The 21727-nt window shown below is 46.4% G+C and overlaps 1 protein-coding gene across 4 annotated transcripts in view; it reads right to left on the bottom strand.

Moving 5' to 3' along the window:
• MAP3K20 (mitogen-activated protein kinase kinase kinase 20) overlaps positions 1-21727 on the bottom strand; it is a 1515864-nt gene that overhangs the window by 1017225 nt on the left and 476912 nt on the right. For all 4 annotated transcript variants that reach the window (XM_069616229.1, XM_069616231.1, XM_069616232.1 and 1 more), the window contains exon 4: positions 5777-5878. In XM_069616229.1, the coding sequence (XP_069472330.1) occupies positions 5777-5878 (102 nt within the window). The remainder of the gene's footprint in view (positions 1-5776; positions 5879-21727) is intronic.

Genomic DNA, 21727 nt, shown 5'->3' with positions numbered 1-21727 from the left:
GCTTCCATCTTATTGGCTCGGGCTTCTGCTACCTCGTGGCACCTGCCCAGCTCCAGTATGCCGGGCAGCGTGATGCCCGGCTCTCTCAGGACTTGCCTCCTGAGCTTGCCAGAGGAGCATGCCTGGATCAGCATCGTGCGTATCATGTCGTCTGCATCCCCCCATGCGCATCCGAGGGAGAGGCGGCGTAGGCGACCATAAAAAGTGTCCAGTGTCTCCTCTTCCTTCTGCTTAGCCGGGAGCATGACGAATCTCTCATAATCCACATTTGCAAGGGGAAGGAAATGTGCAAGGAGTGCCGCCTTGGCCGCATCATAAGAGTTATTGATAGGTGTAAGTGATTCAAATATCTCCTGGACTGCCGGCCCTGCCGAGTACAGCATGGTGGCAATTCTGCTGTCGTCATCCGTCACCTGAGCAGCCCTGAAATACATGTCCAGGCGACTCACCCATCTTCTCCATCGGGGCCCAATGCTCGAGGGTGGGCCCGATGCATCGAACTCCGGGATGGGCTGCAAGGCGGCATGGGCCGCGGGTGCTCGTGCTTGAGCCATGATGGGAAGTCCTGGTTGTCCAGGTAGCGGTCCTGCAGGGGCTTGAATCACCGGAGGTAGGACAGCCTGTTGTTGAGCCGCTGCCTGGCCACGATCGCGGGGGAGTGACGCAGCTGCAGCACCACTATCAGAATCCTCAGAGTCACCCATGGGCTTGAGCGCACAGGTACCCCCACCTACTGTCCTGAGGGCCGCAACTCAAACTCCCACCATCATAGTGCAACTCACCCCTTCCTTTCCGGGCACACGAACAGTTCAAACAGGGGGGGGCTTCCGGACAGGGCACCAATGGAGGCACAAAAGAATAAGACAGCCAGAGCAGCCAAACTTGATGATGAAGGAGACAAAGAAGAAGCCACAGCGCTCTGATGATGAAGGGGACAAAGAGAACACTGTGGATCCACCTTGCCGTAGTCCAAATAGAGCTGGGAGTTCCAAAAATTGAGCTGAGGCTATGGATTGGCCTAGACAGGCCCTGTCATGTTAATCCTTCTCCTAGCTTTCACACGACGTAGGAGTCCCAAAACTGGGTTAAAAACCACAAACTAGGCATGGGCGTGCAGGGTAGACTCCCTGCAATCAATGTTTCCAAAAATTGGGCCCGTGTTGCCTTCACGCTCCAAACCGGAGCCTCGTGAATTTTCACGGCCTACAAAACAAAATGGCCGCCGGCCGCGTGTGCGTCCCACGACCCGGCATGAAGCGAGGTGAAGCTTCGTTCCGCTTCGTTATAAAAAATGAATCCAAAGGATTTCACCGCCGGGCCCGGGTCTCCCTCACCACTCGTCGCCACTGTTGGGGGCGGGTCAGAGCCCCCACGCGGTCCCGTAAGCCCCTCAACCCCAAGGACTCACACGGGCACCAGTCCTTCCTGTTCGGGCTTCCCGGTCGCTCTAACGCGGCCGGGAACGCCCCCTTTATTTATGCACACCGCGGCGGCGTGACACGTCACGCCGCCGCGTAAGCCCGTCATCGAGCAGCGCCACAAGGCCCTGCACCCGATGGCACTATGGGTGCTGGCAGCCCCCCGAGTGATCCTGGGCCGTCGGCGGTGAAGACTGCAGTTCTCCTGTCATCGGAGCAGACGTGCAGCGAAGTGAAGGCCCTCCGGCGATCCCGGGCCCAGCTGGCGGTGAGAGAGGGGAAGTAAAGCTCTGAGAGCGGAGCTACCAAAGAAACAATAATGGTTCATCCACGCCGTAGCCCTAACTGAGATCCCGGGCCCAGCGGCAGTGAACATCCAAAGTGCTCCGGTGTCGAGCTGGTGAGGAAGAGAAACTTCCTGCATGGTTCCCGGACCAGTGGCGGTGTACAGTTATATGCTCCATGCCGAAGCTAATGGAAATGAAGCAGATGGCCCTCCGTAAACCGGACTGTGTGGCAGTGCATATCTGAAATGCACGAGAAAAGGAAAGGCTCCCGAAATGATCCCGGGTCAGGCGGTATAGAGAATGACGTGCTCCAGTCTGGAACAGTGAAGCATGTAACGCTGCAGAGCGGAAATGAAGTGCCCCTGCTGTGGGAAGCAGCTCTGTTGTCTGGTGGCCTCGCATCTACAGAGGAGTTAACAGCTCACACTGTACCACCAGACTGGGACAAAGGAGTAGAAGCAGCCGCTGCCACTATACCTACAGAACTCCAGGGCAGAAAATAAAGTGCTCCGCATCGGAGCAGAAGGAACGAAGAGCTTGCTCCCTGCCCCGCAAGTTATGCTATGTGTTTTCACAGTCAATCTACTACAATGAAACAAGTGACTGTTTGACAATTGCTTTGCTTTGCTTTACCTCGCCTGATAAACAATCTAAGTCATCTCAAATTGTGAGACGGGCAGCGTGGCACATCCTGGCGCCACATGTTCATGTAGTGTTTTGCCTGGGGGAGCAAAATAATAAGCAAGTGGCTGTCAACACCACACCACTCTCCGCGCCTTGCTACCAGCGTTACCCGTCTCACCCTACCACTGGTGTGTGCTCCTGCCCGGAAAAAGGGAGGTGAACATCTCACGCCTGGAGGAGGGAGAGACCGAGGTCCTAGGGCGGCCTGAAGTGGCCCCAACACTGTGCCACTACAGTCACCCTGCCTGCCCTACAGGTGGCAGTGACACCGTGCTACGAATGTTCCTTGACTTCCCGACCATCTAAGGTCCAGGCCATGTGGGCCCAGGGGCAATGCCTGCCGGCAACCTGAGCTGAGCCAACAACGTATGTCTGACCACCCAGCACATGCAACCCTGGGCCCGACACTGAGAAGTAGTGCAACAGCCAAGGTATGGGTTGCAGTTCCTCACGAGTGCTTGTACGCCCTCCTGTGCCTGTGGAGGAAAGGGACATTCCTGACTTGGGGAGCATGGCTAAAAAGGGGGGTGAGTGTTATCCTATCACTGCCGTGCCGTGTCAACATCACGTGGCACAGCCTGGATGCCCTACGACCCGTGTCTCGCTGCCCTGCCGCAACATCAAGGGACTATGCCAATGTGGCCCCTGGTACCCGCCAGGTGCGGCTTTGCCGGCCTCTGAACAGTACCATCAATGGACCTGGACCCGGGGAAGTGACTGCTGAACAGACATGGATGGAAAGTGAACTGGTCTCCTGCAGTCCTGCAATTGCTTAAAGAGGACTCAGTGAACATGTTTGTATGTTTGTTGATGCTGTGAACCTGCATGTTAGCTACATCCTTTAAGTGGTCTCAGTAAAGAACAGTGATGTGAAGCTGTTGTCCCACAGTGTGTAGGGGTGCTCTATATGGTATCAGCTAAATCAAAAAGGGGGAAAGTACTGCTGCGCTTGAGGTTGGTACAACTGGGTTAAAGAAACTCTTTAGACCAACCCTCCACAACACCAAAGGTGTTTGCACAAATTATTTGTACATTTGCAATTTTCCCCTTCCTCCCGTCCACTTGCACGATCTCAAAGTCACATGGCCTAGTAGGATCGTTGTCACTGTCTTCCCTCTGCTTCCCCACCCTTGCATCTTTGTGCCTTTAAACACTTGTGTATAGGCACGTTATAAATGCCATATCATATATCAATACAAGTCACATATATTATGTATTGCTCCACACCCGAAGAAAAGGTTCAGAACACACCTATTACTCCATACAATAATCACTATGATACAGCTGGATCCGCACAGCACCACCACCACAACGAGACGGCCCACAAGGAACCAGCAACAACCCACCCACAGGGATACAGCTCAAATGGAACCAGAAGTGCCGGAATCAGGATACAGACCCCACTAATCTCAACCCTTAATTTTCAGCTTACTCGACCCACACAAAACTCATACAACCATCTCACTCCCAGCAATCCGCACGCACTTCACCACACCGCATCAACCACACATAAACAGCACCTACAGCACATGAGGTCTCGCCTGATCCGATACTTGCACCAAAGCCCAGCACCCGGTGTATACCGAGCTGAAGCTGCCAACAGCACACCACCTCTCCCACTCTCCTGCTTCCCTCCTCCCAACTAACCCTAACCGCTTTCCTTCCCCGCCAGAGCGCCTGGGGACCAATTCCGTTGGTGACAGTGCGCTATATAAGTACCTTTAACATAACATAACAATTGGCAGGAAAGAAACACCAATGAACCAAAAACTCTAAATCAAATATGTACTGAACAAAGCAAACAGATATAAATAGGCAAATACATTGAATAACAACAAACTAATATGTATAGGTGCAGAAATAAACAGATTATTGACATCATCTATATACACTTATGCGAATTAATGAGAAAATTACAAAACGACAAGGGGGATAAGAGAGGAGAAAACAAGAAAGAAAACACAATAGCAACTTTCAATTCAATTATAAAACATTAGTACTGCAAGGATCCAATCCATCCATATGTCTCGGAATAAACCTTATCTTCCGAGGTAGGTATCAGCGGCTACCCATGGGCGTCATGCAGTGGTTACAATTCCACACCCCAGGTTAATAAAGGGTTTTTGTAACTTGTGGTCCAACTGCCAACCATCCACCGGCGGTTCGTCCACCGCGACTGTCACCGGAGAGTGATGAGTTTATATGTGTTATATGTGTATGGGGAATGTGAGCCTCATGTATGTAGCAGTGGCATATCCTATTTGTTGTTGATCCCATGATTCTTAAGTAGCCCAAGTAATGTTGTTCTGTGTTGGGGGGAGGAAATCATATATGTTAAAGTAACATTTGTTTGTTAAGAAAAAGGAGGAGTGTTGTGTCGTGACCCTTCCTTGTGTATTGCCCCTTTAAGGGTATGTGTCCCTCCCCCTTGTATTGCCCTTTTAAGATGGGTCATGACATCCAAGCTAACAAAAGGAGCCCTGCAGGCACGTGCAGCAGAACGACTGCAGACTCCAACATGGAATGACCTGCGTCGTCGTGTTTCATTTCAGGCCTGCAGGCCCACACCGTGTAAGCACGGGCCTGCAGGCCATGTTGCATTGGGGCCCTCTTGCCAGCAAGGTGACCAGGGTCTGCATGTGTGGGTAAGGCCCGCCGTCCCCATCCAAGACCGGGTGTCCCCCGGCAACCCCTCGAGGCACTGGGTCTCTGTGGTGCTGGCGTCCCATAGCAACTACAGGGGGCTGGAGTGATGTCCATGGCCAGCACCCCCCACCCCATCACAGCAAGTAAAGGCCCTCATTTAGATTTTCTGGGAGTGGGGAAACACTATTTTTACTCAAAGGGGGCTCAATATGAAAAACTTTGCATACTGCTGCTCAGTCCATACAAATGGTTTTTCTCCACTGGGTATCATTTATAAACCAACACCTAAAACTCATTAAACCATGGTGCTGCTATGGTGTTTCTACAGAAGCGGTGTGCGCATGCGCATTCCAAGAATAGAGGACATGGAATCATAGATAGCTTTTAAGACCTTAAGTGTACGTGATACAAACGGCGTCCACCTTTCATTAAAAACGCATGTCTCCAAACTGGCTGCTAGGAAAGCATTATCCGGAAATAAACACATGGTCCATATTAAGACCAAACAAAAGGGCCAAGGGAGCCGAAAATCGCCACGTTGTGCAATTACTGCTGCTTCAGAGGCTCACCTTTGTCTAACCCCCAAACCTTCCAGGCTCAACATGAAGCACTGTTTTCCTTTGAGAACCTGAGCTATTTATACACACTGAACCCAAAGACTCCTACAGTGCAACGGTTTCCGTTGAAACGTTGGTCCAGGGACACACACGGGGCTGGGCCTCTCGGGCTCCTCACGCTCACCTTTGGCGACGTCTGTTGACCAGGCCATGATCTGGTCCATGTCCATGTCCTCGCTCCGGCTGCTGTTGATGTAGTCGTAGAGGGAGCCTCCCGCAGCATATTCTGGAAAACAAACACAAATGTGTCTTTAAATTGGGGATTCAGGGTTTAAACACAATAATGCTACAGTTCTTCCGAAGTCAGATAGCAAAGTGCGGTGTGTCCACTGCAAGCGATACATTTGCAGAGTAATCCACCGAGCCACAAAGCAATCAAGTTCAAAGATTTTGCAAACTCGGGCCTACTTGCAGCTTTTGCAGCCGGGTTCATTAGTGTGCTGTATTAACAACAAAGCAAGACGATTGTAATACTTGTTACATTTCCGAATTAATGTCGGCAGAGCCCCAAGTGTCCATGTATGCAGTATATGCGATAACGGACTTGGTACATTTTGACAGCCAATACAAATGCCAGTATGATTAATGTGTGCAAGTTTTAACTGTAAAATACAGCAGAACAAGTAATTTACACAAACGATATAGGGTTTCGTTACATAAGAATTGAAGGGCACCAACGTGGAAAATACATTTTCCCCGGGTGGGAGGGGGGAAAGGGAAGGGCTAAAGGTGGCTTTGTGAAGGCGCCCTCGTCCAGAGGAAGGGGCTCTCTCTCCAGCTTCTGAAGTGTGAACGGGTTTCCCTGAGAAATCTACACACCCCTAGTCCCGCCACCTTCGAGGCTGCACCAAACTGGCAATCAGAGCTGGCGGCTCAGGGCGGTATTTGCATTGGGGCATGCCTGCATGCTGATGCGGGCCCCACCCAACTTCTGCTGACGGCCTCAGGCAGAGGCTCCGATTGGCGGGATCATCTGATCGAGACTGCTAGCATTACATAATGGACGATACCGTTATTAATGGGCAGGGTCTTGCCATCCCCTCAGCTGTTAGGTCACCACCCTTTTAAGTAATGGTATGTTCCCCATTGAAGTGCATGAAAGGATCTCATGTAACTCTAAAAAAAAGGGAAAAGCTATACCTTGCAATAACTATGGAAAAGATCAATCTCATGGTACAAGAGACCACAAAATACTAAGAGGTTGAAAAAGGAAGTGCTACATCAATTATAATCATGCACATTAAGGACTGATGTGTCCCTGGTTGAAAAAGGAAGTGCTACGTCAATTATAATCATGCACATTAAGGACTGATGTGTCCCTGGATACAGACCACAGCCACAAGGTTCTGCTTTATGCTGCTAAAAGCTCCTCACCGCGTGTGCCCCCAAACCCCACAAAGTTGTTTGTCCTATGGCAAATCCCCCGTTCCTATCACCTCCTCTCCCCCAACCCTTCTTCTTTATATCCACATACACAGGTCTGATCGCAGCCTGGTAGTGTTACAATGTGCCACTTCTCGGACAAGGTCAGGCGCTGTGTGACCAATGGGGTGGTGATGGGCAGAGTATACTTAATAACATAACACACAGGCCTGATCGTACAGTCAAGTAAACAGTAACGCTGTGGGCCTGATGTTAAGTGGAAGTTGGCTGCAGATTTGTTTTGCCTAAACATAGAAATCGCTACCTAGTGATTCACAAATGCAAGTTGGTTTTAGCAATTTTTAGAGGCCATTGCACTCTTCTGCAGTAGATGGATATGGTGACATTTTGCTTGGTTTGATGTGGGAAATGCTCTCCTGACAGCGCTCCCAGCTGCTAACTTGGCTCCCAAAAAAGCAGTCCACCATGCTGCAGCATGTCTTATTACAGGAGCAAGGGAATTTGACTGAATTATCCCCATCCTACACAAACTACATTGGTTTCTCCTTCAAGCCAGGATACTGTTCAAGACTGCATGTATCTACAAAGCAGTCACAAGTAGCACACCAGCGTACCTGGTGACTAAGCTCCACATATCTGGTTGCACACCATCCTCACGCAGCAAATAGACCAACTGGCTTCAATCACAATGGGTCCGCACAGAGTGGACCCGCAAACAATCCTTCTCTTGTCATGCACCCACCCCATGGAACTCGATCCCGGTGTCGGCTCAGAATTTCGCAAATCTCTCAAAACATGACAGTTTCAAGAACACATGACCAAGGACTAATTCCAATGGACGCACATACCGATACACAGCAATGGTCCTCCTTAACTACATTAGCACTCCATCCAACGAAGGATATAGGAAACACTAAGTAGTGTTCATGTGAGGCTGGCCACAGTTTCATAGAGTAGAACAAGAACTGGGCAGATGAAGTTTAGACAAAAAGCAATCATCATGATGGGCAATGTTGGAGAGCACTGACAGAGAATGAAAAGAGATTGAGGTGGTGGACCAGAGTGGAGGAATAGCCAGATACTAAACACGGGACAAGTCGATACCAGCAAGGATGAAATGAGTACCATACCAAGAGGTCAAAAGACTAGCAAAGAGAGGGCCCAGGAAAGCCCCTCCTTACCCCCATGAGCATGACAGGCCGACGAGTCAAGAACCTTCAAAGTCACTCATTTCGTGGACGATTCCCAAGTGCACCACTGACTGATGCATACTCAGAGAGATATCCCCTCTGACAGCCATTCCAAGCCTATCCAGTGCATATCCTTCCAAATCCAGGGAACCCGATGGAGATCGTGGATCCGAACACTGTAATGGACTCCACGGATGAAGTACCAAGAAGCCACTGTAATGATGTCACTAGCGACACCACGACGTAGCAGCGTTAGCCACGAAGAACATTCACAGCCATGCACTGCTTACACAAACACACACTTGCATACACATGCTTACACAGTTCTGTAGGTAAAGGACAGATACATTTACATACTGTCAAAGCTTTTATTATTTTTCTCATTAGCCAAATGCAGTAATGCTGAAAGGCAAGGCAACAATCCAGAGCAAGCTTCCAGATGCTTATGTTAATATTAATGTTAAAGGATATTTGTACCACGCACTATCACCACCGGAGTGGTCCCCTGGCACTCTAATGGCCATTAACCCTATGGGACTACAGGAGTATATATGGAGCCTGGTAGGACTGTGTATGACTAACCTATAGGAAACATAGCACAGTATGAGCATGTAGAAATCACATTATTAATCTAAGGAAAATTACAGAAGGCCTCAGGCTACAGGACACCTGACAAAGGAAGCAGGCTCAGGCTGCACCAAGCGGGAAGGCCAAGCTCACAGCCAAGGACAGAGATAAAACAAACACATTCCAAGCTTCAGATGACAAGGGGCCAGCTGCAGGAAAATGGAAAATATCCTCATAAATGCAGACCCAAAGAGCTCAATTTTGTGGTCCACAACCACGTGATGCAGCCGAACTAGACAATGAGCAATCACCCATGGTGGATAGACGAGCCGTTAACAGCAACCCAGACGAGAAGTGAAACAAATGTTGCAACGGGGAGCACACTCTCATATGCAAATGTGGTCTACTACCAGATACAATTCAGACACATAGTCATTTCACATCACCTTGAAGAGGAGCACAGAGGGCTGAGAACTGAATTGGGTCCCAGCCCTGTGGAGACCAGAATCAGCCAATCAAGAAACAGAAATCCAGGGGTGGATGACAAAGAGTACGGGTCAATGGTAAGTCTACAACCCTGCAACAATGTAATAGATAGTTTCTTGGGGACAGGGCAGGTCAGCCACCTGAAATGCGAGGGCCAGTAGAATAACCTCTATATGGGCTAGCTATTGGTGTTATTACTCCAAGCACCCTTTTAGAAACGGGGATAGGTTTTTGGGGGAGGGCCCAGGTGATGACGTCATGTAGCATCAAAACTGGGAAACGCACCTTGGAAAATTGAGTTGTACTGGCGAATCGTGATTGTCTTGTATAATCCCTGTTGGTTTTTGTAATAAACGACAGTTCTAATTTGCCCTTGGCTTGGTCCTCCGTTAATTTGGGGTGAGGGTTGTTGGGCCCTCGGGAGCAATCCCCAAGACCTCTGGTATACCTGGTATCCGCACCGACACTAGGGCACTACTGTCATGTATAGAACATACTAGGCCTATATGGAACACGAGATACTGAGAAGCCACACTGCCTTTGAAGAGGAGTATGCAGGAGAGATGAAGAGGAGGTAGCAAGAGTTTCCAGACACTAGCTAGAATGCAGACAGAGAATCAAGGAGAAGGCTGTGAGACAGAAAGGAAGCATGTGAGTCAAACTTGGAGAGGTTCATCTGGGAGGTTAAAATCCGTAGGGCACCTTTTGAAAGAGAGTGAGCAGAGAAGTCCTGCATGCTGTATTTGAAGGTAAGGTTTTTATGGCCAGTTGATGAAGGATCAAGAGGGAAAGTGGTGTAAACGACAAAGGCTTAATTTCAGAGATTTAAGGAAAAAGTCCTGATACTGACTCTAAAAAGGATTGATCTGAGAAGTGCTCCATCCTGGAACTCCAAGTTCTTGGAGCCGGCAGAGAAAGAGATTAAACTGAGAAACGTTGCATACCTAAACATGAAGGTAAAGTTCCTAGACTAAACTAGTAAAACTGAGAACTAGACTGCATAGTCTAAGGTCATATCCCTGGAGCCAATTGCGAGAGAGAATTAACAGAGAAGTGAAACTTGGAGGCAACAATCCAAGAGTCAATTCAGAAAGAGACTGAACTAAGAACCACTGCGTGCTGAAACTTGGAGATCAAGTTCTTGCAAACTTTAGCAAAGAGACTCAAAAAGTGGCTATGAGTTTTGGACCACCTGACAATCTTTTCTGCAAAGCACTAAACTCATAACCTCCTATATGCCTCTTGGGAGTTGCCTTGACTCACTTTCTACACACTGAACTCTACTCACTGTCTGACACTATAGATGTTTAAGAAATCATCACAGTGCGCTTGGCATGTTATTAACAAATTAAATGTTATGTTTCAGAAAAAAGAAGGATCTGCCTTGAGCAAATAATCGTCTACCAACCAACCAATAAGGAAAGTCAAAACAGAAACTCCATCAATAATCCTATCTGGAAAAATAGTTAAGAATGGGGGCTTGGAGCTCAGGACTAGAATATAAGAATTGGTTTAAATGAAGCCTTGAATGGTACCGACGTGCAGTACAGGTTGGGTTGTACTTCGAGATAGTCAGCCAATAGTATTCTTTCCAAGAGTTCATGTTGACAGAACGACGATCTAGCCACATGAAATTTTATAAGTAATCAAAAGACTGTGGAAACTCTTGTAAATCAAAAAAAGTGATTCAAAGGTATTATCTAACATAATATTTTTAAAATTAACAATGTGATTTCTTAACAAAAGAGCAATGAATTGTAAATAACGATATTAAACATGGATATGTTTTTGGGGCCTAGAACACAACATTTCTCTCTGTCTAGTATGATGAATCCGATGGTGTCATCACTCCTTTTCCAGCGGTGACCTCTCCCCATGTGGCCAGGGTACGGCAGCCGCTACCTGCTCCTGACCCTGGGGACAGCTATATAAGGGAGGATCACATGGTGGAGGCACTCCTCAGGGGAGTGACACGACATCATCGGACAGGAGATGGTATGCCCCTTTTTCCTTTAGGGATACCCCCTCCATTTCCAATGCCTTAATGCTTTGAGGGCATATTTCCATGAGTCCCTTCATCCACCTATGAAGGCTACTGAGAATACTTTTCTATACTCTGTATACAAGTCATCAAGAACTGACTTCCCTTTCCCTGACTACAAAAGTACTGTAATGAGGAAGCTGAATCGAGTAATGAAGATCGATGAAGGACAGGAGCACAAGCTGCGTTCAAGTGGTTGCAAGCGCATACTTGATGCCGGGACATTTAAACCACTGAACCAGCTGGCAGGAGAGAGACACTGGCTGGATAAGTCTTGTGCTCTCGGTACTGACCAAGGGACTGCTGGGCTGGTGCTAGTACAGTGGAGCCAACTGGCTCACAGAAGAGGCAGAGGAGATCAGACTGCAGGAGATGATACACTGCTAGGATGCCAGAAGAAAAAGAAAGGCTTCCTGGCATACTCATGTATGCATGTATAGTTATACTTATAAAGTGTGTTGTTCGCCCAGGGTCATCTTGGCACTGAGCAGCATTGGAGATAAGAACTTGATAACAGCTCGTGAACAGAACAAGTGTGTTTTCAAAGAACGCCTTGGTGGTGCAGAGTGACATGGGAAAGGAAATCCACATTTTTGCAGCGGCGATAGAAAAACGTATGACCGCCAATACGTGCATATTTGGTGCAAGGAATTACAACTGGGAAAGCCTGAGCCAAACATAAAGCCAGGAGGTGGCATAGTGACGGAATTTGTGTTGCAAGTATTCCACAACCATGCCATAATAGGCACGTGGCCCCAGGCAGACAGATTTAAAATGAATTTGCTTGGCCACCAGAAGCCAATGTAGGCGGCGGCGAGTCGGGGAAACATGAGTATCGGGGGACCACAATAGCCGACCTAGCTGCTGAGTTCTGGAGAACCTGGAGCCGATGGATGAGATAGGCAGGTTGTCCCAGGTACAGCACATTGCAGTAGAAATGCATCAATGTAAAAGGCAGAACCTTCCTCAGAATTTTTAACTGAAAATGGCCTTGTTGGCACACTGCACTAATCTGCTTATCAGCAGAAAGGGTGGCAGAGATTTTAACGCTAAAATCCTTCACGACTGAGGCCAGGGTGGTAAAAGGACCAAGGAGGAGGGGCAAAACATAGGAGGCCACCACACAGCAGTTGAAGATGGAGGGCCCACCACTAACACCTCAGTTATGTCGCCATTCAGCATGATCCAGTTTCTACTCATCCAGTCCCCCATGGCTGCCAAGCAAGCCCTACAACAGGATGCAGTCTCCACCAAGGAGAGATCTCAATGTACAATGATTTGTGTATCATCGGCATATGAATAGCAGAGGGAGCCGTAGGAGGATATGGGTTTGGCCAGAGGCTGAATGTAGATATGAAACAAAATGGGTGAGATGGGATTGAAGGGCAGCCTCCACGCTGCTGGAGCATGGAGAAGCCCAGAGCAGCTGAGCGGGAGCTAAGAGGGGCACAGAAGCCACAGAGCAGAGGCAGTGAACTCGCAGAGAAGGAGCAGAACGCTGAAGAGCTGCTGCAGGCTTGCCACAGGAGAACCAATGCATGCCACAGAGAGCCGGTGAGGCCACCCAAGGGAAGCAGCGACAGCTGTGCACTTTTCCAACCCTACCGAAGCTAAATAATAGTAAATTAAGCATATGAGAAAAAACGAGAGACTCAATATTTCTTAAAGAGACCGAACAGAACAATTATAAGAAATTGTCAAGTTTGCAAATATGCACAGTGTACCAAGGAGAATGCCCTGGTAGGTGAGTATACCAGGCAGATTCCAGTTGCAAGTGTGTTCATCTGAGAAAGCTATGGCAGGAGACTATACCAGGCAGATTTAAGTTGCAAGTGTGTTCATATGAGAAAGCCCTGGAAGGAAAGTACACAAGGCAGATTCAAACTGCATGTGTGTTCATATGAGAAAGCCTTGTCAGTAGAGTAAATCAGGCAAGGTCAAGTTGGACAGTGTGTAAAGTACATCACATGAGTAAGTACTGATGAAGCAGGAATAGCCAAAAACTGTGTTGAAATTATATTAAAGAGGAGAAGAAATCTGGCAGGAGAGTACAACAGGTATCCTACCAAGATTAAGACTAACAGCCAAGGTGTTTCGCGTACAAAAGAAACTCAAGGAACTGATATCCCTAAAAGTATAAAGCAGAGTGAAGAGAAATCCAGGGGAAGGCAGCCATCTTCTGGAACGGTGAACTTTATCCATTTGGGACTTTTCTTTTGTTGAAGTTACGCCTTTCCTTTTTTGAACATTGACACACTTTTCTAGTTCAAAGACATTTCCCTTTTCACCTTAGAGTTGATTTTTATAATGTTAGGGCCAAAATAGTACTTTGGACACAGGACAATATGCTTTGGGCATCTTGACCTCTTGACATCAGACAGACCCTTAGTTTTTGCTTTAGGCAGGGAAAAACCTCTTAGGGTAGGGACAGAGAGGCATTTTCCAACCCCTTTTTGTTTCAATACATGTTTATGGCCAAAACCATGGGTCCCCTGTGTCTGCGTCTCATTCCTGGCTCCAGAGGAAAAGCCATTGTGCTAATGAATAACTCATTGCTGTCTCTTTCAAAGGCATCACTGGCAGAGCTCAAATTAGACAGCAGATGGTGTGTTGCTTTTCTTGTTGGTTACAGCTCCACCCCAATGACCATTTGGGTTTCTATGGGATGCCTTGAAGTCCTGATCCAGCATTTCCAGAAAGAAAAGACATGTCTTCACCGGTTATATAAGCTGGTCATTTGGTAAACCCCCAGAAAAGGTGTTCTTCTAGCCATTCTGCTAGCCATGAGTCACAACTGTGAGATGAGTGGAGACTTATCAAGCAAGACTGAGCGCTGGTGCGTACTTGATTTGGCTTTCTGGGGAACAGGAAACACCACAATGAACTCAAAACCGGGTCTGTGTCAATGTGAGGCTGGAGTACCACCCTACACTTACCAACCAAGCAAGAAATCTCTTGGAGGTAAGGGGCAGGATGGTTCTCCCTAAACCACGATAGGAGTACCCCAGGATTTAACTTGGTGAAGAGACAGTGCCAGGTACTGAACTGGCGGTACCACGCTGGAAGGCACAGGAGCAAGAAGATGAGGCAAGGCACCGGCCGGTTAGGCAATAAGAAGCAAGAGGGGGCACAGGCAAGGAAGAGAAGAACAAGAAAAAGAGCAACAAGGCAGAGACCAGGAGCTGCAAGGAAACACCCAGAGTGTATGCACAGAGAAAAAGAATAACATGGAGTGAAGTGAGGCAACAAGGAAGTTGAGACGCACCGAGTGACTAAGGCTTCCTGCTTTTGTACTTGTGTGCGAGAACTAGGCTGTTAGCCTCCAGTTACCAGGCAACCCTGCACATGCAGTCAAGTGACTGCATGGGAACGCCCACAGTGTGGCTGATGTTGGCATTGCCAGGAGGAACATGGTGGCACCCTGCTGCACCAAGCCACCATGACTGTGCCTTCCTTTGTGCCCGCATGGGGACAGGGAGCATCACTGCGGCAACACTGGAGCTGAGGAAGTCGTGCAACCGAGGAGCCATGGAACAAACCTGCATGTGCCACAGAGGTAAGCACCATGAATGGAACATCTGCCACGTACCCCGGCCATATTGGGAGGACCAGGAGGTACATGGAGGCATGACAAGACTGCTGTTAATTATCATAGGGTTGTCAGTGACATATGAAAGACCTCGATGACCATTTATAAATCGTTTATTTTTCACCTGGTCATCATTAAAGAAACAAGAGAGTTTATTTGATACCACAAATCAACAATAACTGTGATGTAAGCATATTTTGGGAGTGCCTCTTTCCCTTCAGTAGTTAAAATGCCATTTTGAGCTAACTCATGGCGAGTTCACCCTAGGCATAATAAGCAAGGCCATATTATTAAGTACTGCCTGGAGTTACAAAAAACTGTTATGGTGAATTCCTTAAAGTTGGTAAAGGAAGGCATGGGGAGACTCCTACTTACAGTGGTAGCTGGGGTAATACATAATAACAACACATAATGGTCTACCACTGGAAATCTGTACCTATCTTTGTATCAATCTAGTTTGTTGCGGGCGGGTCTCTACCCAAGATATCCTGCTAGTCACTATTCTACACAATCTAACCAAAAGAGCCCCTTCGGAAGGAGAAGGTGGGTCACACTCTTAGATTCGAGCAGTGACTCACCTTCTGAAGATAATACCAGATATAACCAACACCTTGCATTCAGGAGTCACCTACCCCCTGCACCCTCTTTTTTAGGCAGAGGAGGCCTATCAGGAGACAACTGGAATCTCTGCCATGGGCTCTACAATATAGAAAATTCAGGAGACGAATGAGGCACAGGAGGCAGTCCTTCCAACAATAAATGATCTCCAGACGATGCCCATATTTAATTGGCCAAAATATAACTTTCACCTGCCCAAATCTCAATACTATCTAAAGGTCTTTCATTTGTACCATTTCTTCAGACACAGAAATGCAATTTTGAAGATTTCTGAGAACGGTTCGACTACAAACCTTCTTTATGGACCATACGGACCAAGAGAGAGAAATAGATTGGATCTCCATGTGCCATCTGCATTCACCCCACTTGACAACCAAGTTCCGCGAAACATCCTTACATTTGAGAAATGTATACTGAGGGACTTACATATATTAAAAAGGAAAAGGACGACTCTCCAACACAATATATCCAAGGACGAAAGGGAAGCCTTAGCAATTCTGTCACGCAACTCTAGTCTAGTTATCATATCATCAGACAAAGGGGAGGAATAGTGATAATGACAGCTACCCAATATCAACATATGGTTTATGCCTTAATGAACGACATGAAACCCCCCCTAAGGAAAGATCCCAAAAAAGACTGTCGTCAGAACATTTCTGAAACTGTTGCATATGCACTACAACGTGGTTGGGTGTCAAACAAGGAGTCAGAGTTTTAGTCTCCAGATGTGGATCTATCCTGGAACCCCTCTATAAATTTGTTGAAACCTTTTAGAAAACTATGAGGGTACTCACAGAAACATACTTACGAGACACTATGCATACCATACAACTATTTGAACACGAACATTGTGATCCAGAAACTCAATTACTGGTAAGGATGAATATAACATCTCTCTATACAAGTATTCCACAAGTCCAAGAAATTGAATGCATATGTGACTACGTTAACATACACAATTTACAGATGCGAGTACCTCAGATTTTCATTATAGAACTCATGACTATAGTCCTGTGTAAAAACATTTTTATTTTCAGCAATCAGTTCTACCTACAGACCAAAGGCACAGCTATGGGAGCAGCATTTGCCACAAGTCTGGCAATCTTATTAATGGCCAAATACGAGACCGAACATGCTTTATCTGACCTAAACCCATTTAAGGAACAGCTTAGATGTTGGAAAAGATACATAAATGACAAGATCTTTATATGGGACAGCTCTGAAGAAAGACTCAAATCATTTCTAATCTGGCTTAATGCATGCAATAACAATATCCACTTTACTATGGGATACAGCCAGTCAGAAATACACTTTTTAGACCTGATAAGTAGGCATCAACATGGTAAATTGGAATGCAGCCTCTACCGCAAATCATCCCACACATATCAAAGAAAACCTACTGTATGGTCAATACCTACGGTATTCGGAAGAACTGCACATCCCTTGGCAGATTTTACAAAATGCTGAACAACTTAACGAAAGACTCAAGGCACACGGCTATCCCAGAAAGCTGCTTAACAGATTAAAAAAGCGGGCAAGCTTTACAATCTGGGAAGCTCTCCTGACCTCGAATAACCACACCGAAAATGACACCAACAAACAAGTGACATGTAATAAAACACAGCACACACACATTTCAGGTGAAAAGACGTATATACAAGTACTGGTAATTGGCACAGCTCAGCCTACCAGGAGAAGCACCACCACATTTTGCTCTTAAATGGGCCAAAAACCTTCGAGGACATCTAATCCATTCCTAATTTATTAATGAGGCACAGAGAACAGGCCTGTGGAACCTACGAGTAACCACTGAACACTTTCCCTGTGGCAACTCTGTAGCCTGCAAATTCACAAGTGAAATGCAGACATTTAAAAAAAAGCAAGAGGGAATGGACACCCTGCAACCTGACTAACTGCAAAAGACAGCCAAGTGGTATACTGCATAGAAGGCCTCTGCTGCCTCAAGTATGTGGGTCAAACCATGAGGTCAATCCACACCATGATCTCTGAGCACAGATCTAAAATTCAGTGTAGGAACGCCACAGCCCCTCTGGTCAACCACTATATCAAGTTCCAGCACACGCCCAATGACCTACGATGGTGGGTACTAGAGGTAGTGAAAGTGGTACCCTATGTACAACGCAGTCTAGTGGACAAAGAAACCCACTGAATACACATACTTGATTCACACACAACCGTGAACTCAATGAAGAATTCACACCTTTAGTATAAAGTAAGACCTCTGGAAAACTATCCGGGTCTAGAAAAGACGAGGGTAGACCTTATATGCCCCACCTTTACTTTCCTTCATGAGCCTGTTATCGCTAATTCCTCTACAAGACGTATAATGGATACCGCATAATTTTGAGCCATCATCTTACAACTCTTGCACATGTGCCAGTACTCCCCCCATGGATAGGAAATGTTCTACCATTTAGGTCACCATGTTATTGGGGCCTTTATCTGTTTACACCAAGGCCAAGTGGCCCAGTCCAAACCTGCATAGTTGGGACTCTTTACCACAGTAGGATCTTTAAAGCAGGCCTTGTTCTTGTTCAATGGCTTTGAACAGACAACATCAATTTACAATATGGGCACATTCCCCATGTCAATATGTTAACCACGTATACGCCACGAAAGGGTGCTCCGGGTGCCGCCTTTCTATTCACATCATGGCGAGGTAGCTTTGTTATCTGTGTATGTGTCCAGTACAACTAACTTTAACAGGAACTACTTCGTAGACTCTCGTCCCCACATACGGCCTTTATACAACTGCTAGATTGACGAGTGGCTCTTTATACATGTCTCTATGACAACCACATAGACACCACCATCGGGGCCTCCTTGTGCTTCCCTCTTTCCTCGCATCATGGTGAGACAGCTATGCTCTTAGCGCATATGTCCAGCACTATTGACCTTAACAGCATCTACTTCGTAGACCCTTGTCCCCACATACGGCCCCCATATGACTGCATGACTATTTAGTGGTTGTGTTTACAAGAAGTCACCTTGGAATTGACGTGATCACATCTGGACACACACGCACAGATAGCCAATGGACATGGATGCCGAGCCTCTATCACAAACGACACAGCGTTGGGCCAGGTTTCCAGGAAGACACGGACACGTTCAACCAGCAAACTACTCACACTCATCGCAAGTCCGTTCTAATCAAAATTACGGAAAGATTACTGAATGTTCCTTTTGATTTAGCCTAGCCACGGTCCGACTTCTACATTTGTATTTTAAGCTAGGCACTCTTACCTTCTGATTTTATTAGACTGACCATTCATCACCAAATCATGACACAGAGATCACACGCAGCCCCCGCATTCAAATTATACATTTTATTTCCTACCACCTTGGAGGTAACGTTTTAGAGTCATCTTTCACAAATAACTTGTGGAGAGGTACCCTTTGCACCAACATAACTCACTACCAGGTGCAGCACACTTAGACACAGTTAAGCCTCTTCTCTTTGTGCATGACACTCAGCAAACACGGATTGGCTCCATTTTATAGATGTGGAACGATGGCTTCACATGCAGGACAGGGCCACTAACATGTTGGTGATTATATAATCACTACCCCAGTACTCACCATGTATAGTCTTCTTCTGACCCTCCTCCTAGATCCCAGGACCATCCTTTCAACACTGATGCGGTGTGCCATTTCAAGACGTAACAACTGTAAGTGATATTCTTCCCTACACTCTTGATTTTTATAAAATTCCTTACTGCTCGCTTACACCCTTCCCTTTGCCTTCTGCCTCCCCTACAGGTGGGACCCCATCCTTCTCAAGATACTTCGGTTCAATACTAGGTCTACTACTGCCAGCGTGCGCCCAGCGGGGGAACTACGCAGAGTATTCTTTTAGGAGAAGCTCATTTGGGCAACCCAGAGATTCTATACTCGCTATAATTCACCAACTGTCATGACACTGAAATGCATACATATGTTTCTGCAGGGTCTTTCGAACATGCCCTGAGGAAGGCAAACTGACTACTCCTTCTGCCGCCGTAACGTGAAAGAACTGGGGATTGTGTTTTTCTGCCAGGACTCCTGAGACACCATTGTGATGCCACACACACGTTGGCAGACCCTATAAAGAATTCTTAAAGTTATAGAATTAACATACAGGGCAGATTTTGATTGATGCCAAGAAAAAGTCATATTACATGAACTAAATAACCAAATGACTGATTAATTTAGTCCATTATCGATCCTTTCTGTAAAGATTGTGTGATAGATGAGATGATAAACAAGGAAATAAGCACTTTTTATATTTTATGAATTTTTGATTCCTGTTATCTTCCACCCTTCTAATCTTTCTTTATTCTTACCCATCCTGAATTCTTGGGTACTTAATAATGTATGCTGATACAAGGCTTACACACCATCCGGGTCTTCTATTTGCTTCAATCTTTTTCTTCATTCATGTTGCATTTCCCCAAAACTCTGCCCCTTGGTATGATGTGATTTCTTTCTTATGTTTGATTTATTTTGTATTACATGTTCTCCGAATAGATTGTTGTAAATTTCAATAAATATTGTTTTAAAATATACATTTTTTTGGAGTATCATATCAGAATAGTGACTAGCGGGATTTCTCTGCTAGATACCCGCCCACAACAAGATAGATTGACACAAAGATAAGTATGAATTTCCGGTGGTAGACCATTATGTTTTGGAAGTCCTTAAAGTCAGCATCCCATGTCTCAACTGATATAGCCCTCTTGGGAAGAAGGAATACGTGGCCCTACTTTCTGTTCAGCATAGACTCAATATAGTGTAGGTGCTCAAAAATACAAGCAGAAAAGGCTAGAAAGAGCACCCCACTGAAAGGGCGATGAATATCTTATCAGAGTTGGGTTATCCCTTGTTAGGATAAATGTGCACCCCTGTAATTAGGAGAATCAGGACAAATATTGTAAAATCTTAGTGAATGCTATTTTCTTCTTATCAAATTTCCTTTTTCCTAGATGCAAGTGTACATTGTGATCATGCTTCAACCCATTCACATGCTTTTGTGTGAGAGATTCCATCTGCCCTCTGTGTTCCTTCAGGAGTTATTCCTCGTTCAGTCGTTTTCTGCTCTCTGGTGTGAGTGGAGGGCTCATTGGGCCGGCTTAGCATCCTCTGTTTTTCTGTATACTGACAATTTAGAACCCAGTAGAATGGGAACCTAAAGGTTGACTTTATAGAGATGGGAAGCCTGAGGTCACTGGCCATATTGTTACAGGTCACTGCAAAAGGTTATGTTCAAACAGTCATTGTTCATGCAGTATGAGACCATTCCAGCTGAGCCCAGAACCCTAATAGCCCAAGTACCTATTTTATGATTGCAAATATATTGACCAATCTTTCTATATCCTTGTGGATCTTTCTTATCCTTGAAAGTGATTCTAAAATAAAGTTTGAGCATGTAACAAGACTTGATTAGTACTTATTTTGTACAGTAATATACATAGTGTTAGAATAGGATAACAGAATTTGGCTGACGGAGGCTTGATAAGCCTTTTTTCATGTGTCAGGCCCGGCTAATCGCTGGAGGCCCAAGGAAGTTATGATCTGATGGCATTCATCTGCCAACCTATGACAAGGCCATGCAAGGTCCAAAATAATACAAAGTACCTCCATTCAAGATGGGGCTGAGATTGTGGATAGGGGCCTGGCTCCCAAGGCCCAAAGGGGAACCCTTTTCAGTCTTACTGAATGAAGGTGCATGGACCAAGTAACTAGGGGCAGGTTAAAAACGGATTAATGTTCCTGCTGAGAGGGTGATAATAAAAGACTGAGTAGGAACCTGCCTGCTAAATTGTGTTAGCCCAGAGCTCCAGCCCAAGGGATATTCGGGACCAGTTTGCAGCACATAGAAGACTTAAATGAGCGGGCCCAAGCCAGTGCCAGGGGTTGATCAAGGCAGTGTCACTCCAAACTGTGGAAATTAACCAGTGATGGAGAGAATTCACTGGACACCAACAGACTGAGTCACGAGAGAAACTTTTCACTGCAGGAAGAACACCTGAATAAAACACAGGCAGAGCTGCCCCATTATGGAACCCTGAGTTAACCCCACCAGTGGACTGGTGCTCCTGGTGAGATTTCTGCTCCATGCCATAGTCTACGTCTATTTTATGTGTTTACATTACTTCTTAAATACTTCTTATGATTAACATTGTTCCCCTAGAGGAACGTATG

This window comes from Ambystoma mexicanum, chromosome 9 (assembly GCF_040938575.1).
Source record: "Ambystoma mexicanum isolate Mex_15411 chromosome 9, UKY_AmexF1_1, whole genome shotgun sequence".
In the NCBI taxonomy this organism is placed as follows: domain Eukaryota; kingdom Metazoa; phylum Chordata; class Amphibia; order Caudata; family Ambystomatidae; genus Ambystoma; species Ambystoma mexicanum.
The sequence above is the reverse complement of the archived record's forward strand: the minus strand, read 5'-3'. Positions and strand labels throughout refer to the sequence as shown.